Source organism: Scylla paramamosain, chromosome 24 (genome assembly GCF_035594125.1).
Source record: "Scylla paramamosain isolate STU-SP2022 chromosome 24, ASM3559412v1, whole genome shotgun sequence".
In the NCBI taxonomy this organism is placed as follows: domain Eukaryota; kingdom Metazoa; phylum Arthropoda; class Malacostraca; order Decapoda; family Portunidae; genus Scylla; species Scylla paramamosain.
The window spans coordinates 13,371,749-13,373,327 of NC_087174.1; the positions used below are offsets into that span (position 1 = coordinate 13,371,749).

At 48.5% G+C, this 1,579-nt stretch overlaps 1 protein-coding gene across 1 annotated transcript in view; it reads left to right on the plus strand.

Annotated features, from left to right (window-relative positions):
- The first annotated feature begins 501 nt into the window (after positions 1 to 501).
- The window catches only part of LOC135112945 (uncharacterized), a 2,446-nt gene continuing 1,368 nt past the window's right edge, over positions 502 to 1,579 (plus strand). Inside the window, exons 1-2 of the mRNA XM_064027900.1 lie at positions 502 to 618; positions 1,350 to 1,477. Of these exons, the coding sequence (XP_063883970.1) occupies positions 607 to 618; positions 1,350 to 1,477 (140 nt within the window). The 5' untranslated portion in view covers positions 502 to 606. The remainder of the gene's footprint in view (positions 619 to 1,349; positions 1,478 to 1,579) is intronic.

Sequence of the window (1,579 nt, forward strand, 5' to 3'; positions counted from 1 at the left end):
TGGCTAGTAATGGGCACCAGACAAGCACTAATAGGTGTATATATGGGAAGGTATGGGCGAGTACAGAGGATATGGGTAGATATGGGTAAAATGAACACCAGACAAGGATAAATGGGTTTGGATATGGGTGTGGAAATGGAACAAACACTAATGGGCATGAATAAAGGGAGGATATGGGTGAATATGGAAGGAAATGGGTAGATACGAGAGCCAAAAATGTGGATATGGGAGGATATGGGTAGGTATGGTTAGGAATAGCAATAATGAGCATAGATATAGGAGGGTATGGGTAGACATAGCTAGTAATGGGTGACAGACAGAGAATAGTATGGGTAGGTGTATTTAGTAATGGGTAGGAGACAAGCACAAATGGGCGTGGGTAGATGGGGTATGGGTGTGTCTGGACGAGTGGGTGACCTCCCTGTGTGTGACCCCGCCAGGTGGCCGCGTGGGTCCTGTGCCCTAAAAATCGAGGTCACCGCCTGTGGGTAAGGAACGCCCGCCTATATAAGAGAAGCAAGTGGGAGGGCGCCTCACTCCTCCCGCAGCACCCGCATCTCCGCAGTCTCCACTACCTCCACCTTCTCCACTACCTCTGCCTCCACCATGAAGCTCGCTGTGAGTTTGAGAGAGGGAGGGAGAGAGAGAGAGAGATGGTTAAAAAAAAGGGGGAAGCTGTTTGTTTGTTTATTTGTTTGTTACTGCTTGTTTCTTTTTTTCTTTGTCCCTCCAGTTCTTTTTCTTTCTTTCCTTTTTCTCGCTTCCTTACTCTCTTTCCTTCTATGTTTTTTCTTCTCTTCCTTTTCTTTCTTCCTTTAATCTTCCTCCATTTCCTTCCTCTTTTTTCTTTCTTCCACGTTTTCTTTTTGCTTTCATTCCCCGCTCTCCTTTCTTCTCAGATTCTCATGTCCTCACGTCCTCTCCCTTTCATGCTCCTTTCTTCTTCCCTCTCATGTTTTCCTCTCCCTCTTACAAACCCCCTATCCATCTCTCTATCTCTCCCTCATTCTTCCCCTCTCACTTTCACGTCCTCTCTCCTTCCCTCATATCTCCTCTCTCTGTCACTTCTTTCCTTTCATTTTCACGTCCTCTTTCCTTCCTCCATTTCCTCTCTCTGTTTTCCTTCCTTTCATTTCCATGTCTCTTCTATCCTTTCCCATCACGTCTCCTCCTTCCTCTTTCCTTCCCTCTCTCATGTCCCTTATCTCCCTCCCTCTCATCTCCCTTCTCCTCCTCCCTCTTACTAACATTCCCCTTCTCTCCTCTCCTCCCATGTCCTCCGTCTTTTCTTCCCTTTCTCCACGTTGCCATGTCCCCTCTCCTCTCACCTCTTGTCCCCCTCCCCACAGGTCGCCGTTCTCCTGGGTCTGGTTGCCGTGGCCATCGCTCGTCCAGACAAGGTCATGGACATCGAGCTTGAGGACATCCACCACGAGCTGGACATCGCCGACGACACCTCCGTCACTGGAACCTACACGTGAGGACACCCGCCACTGTGCATCTGACACACCTTCCTTCACCCCCGCCTCTTCTTTCATCCTGATGTTTTCTCCTTTCATTCCTATTTCTTCTTTTTCCA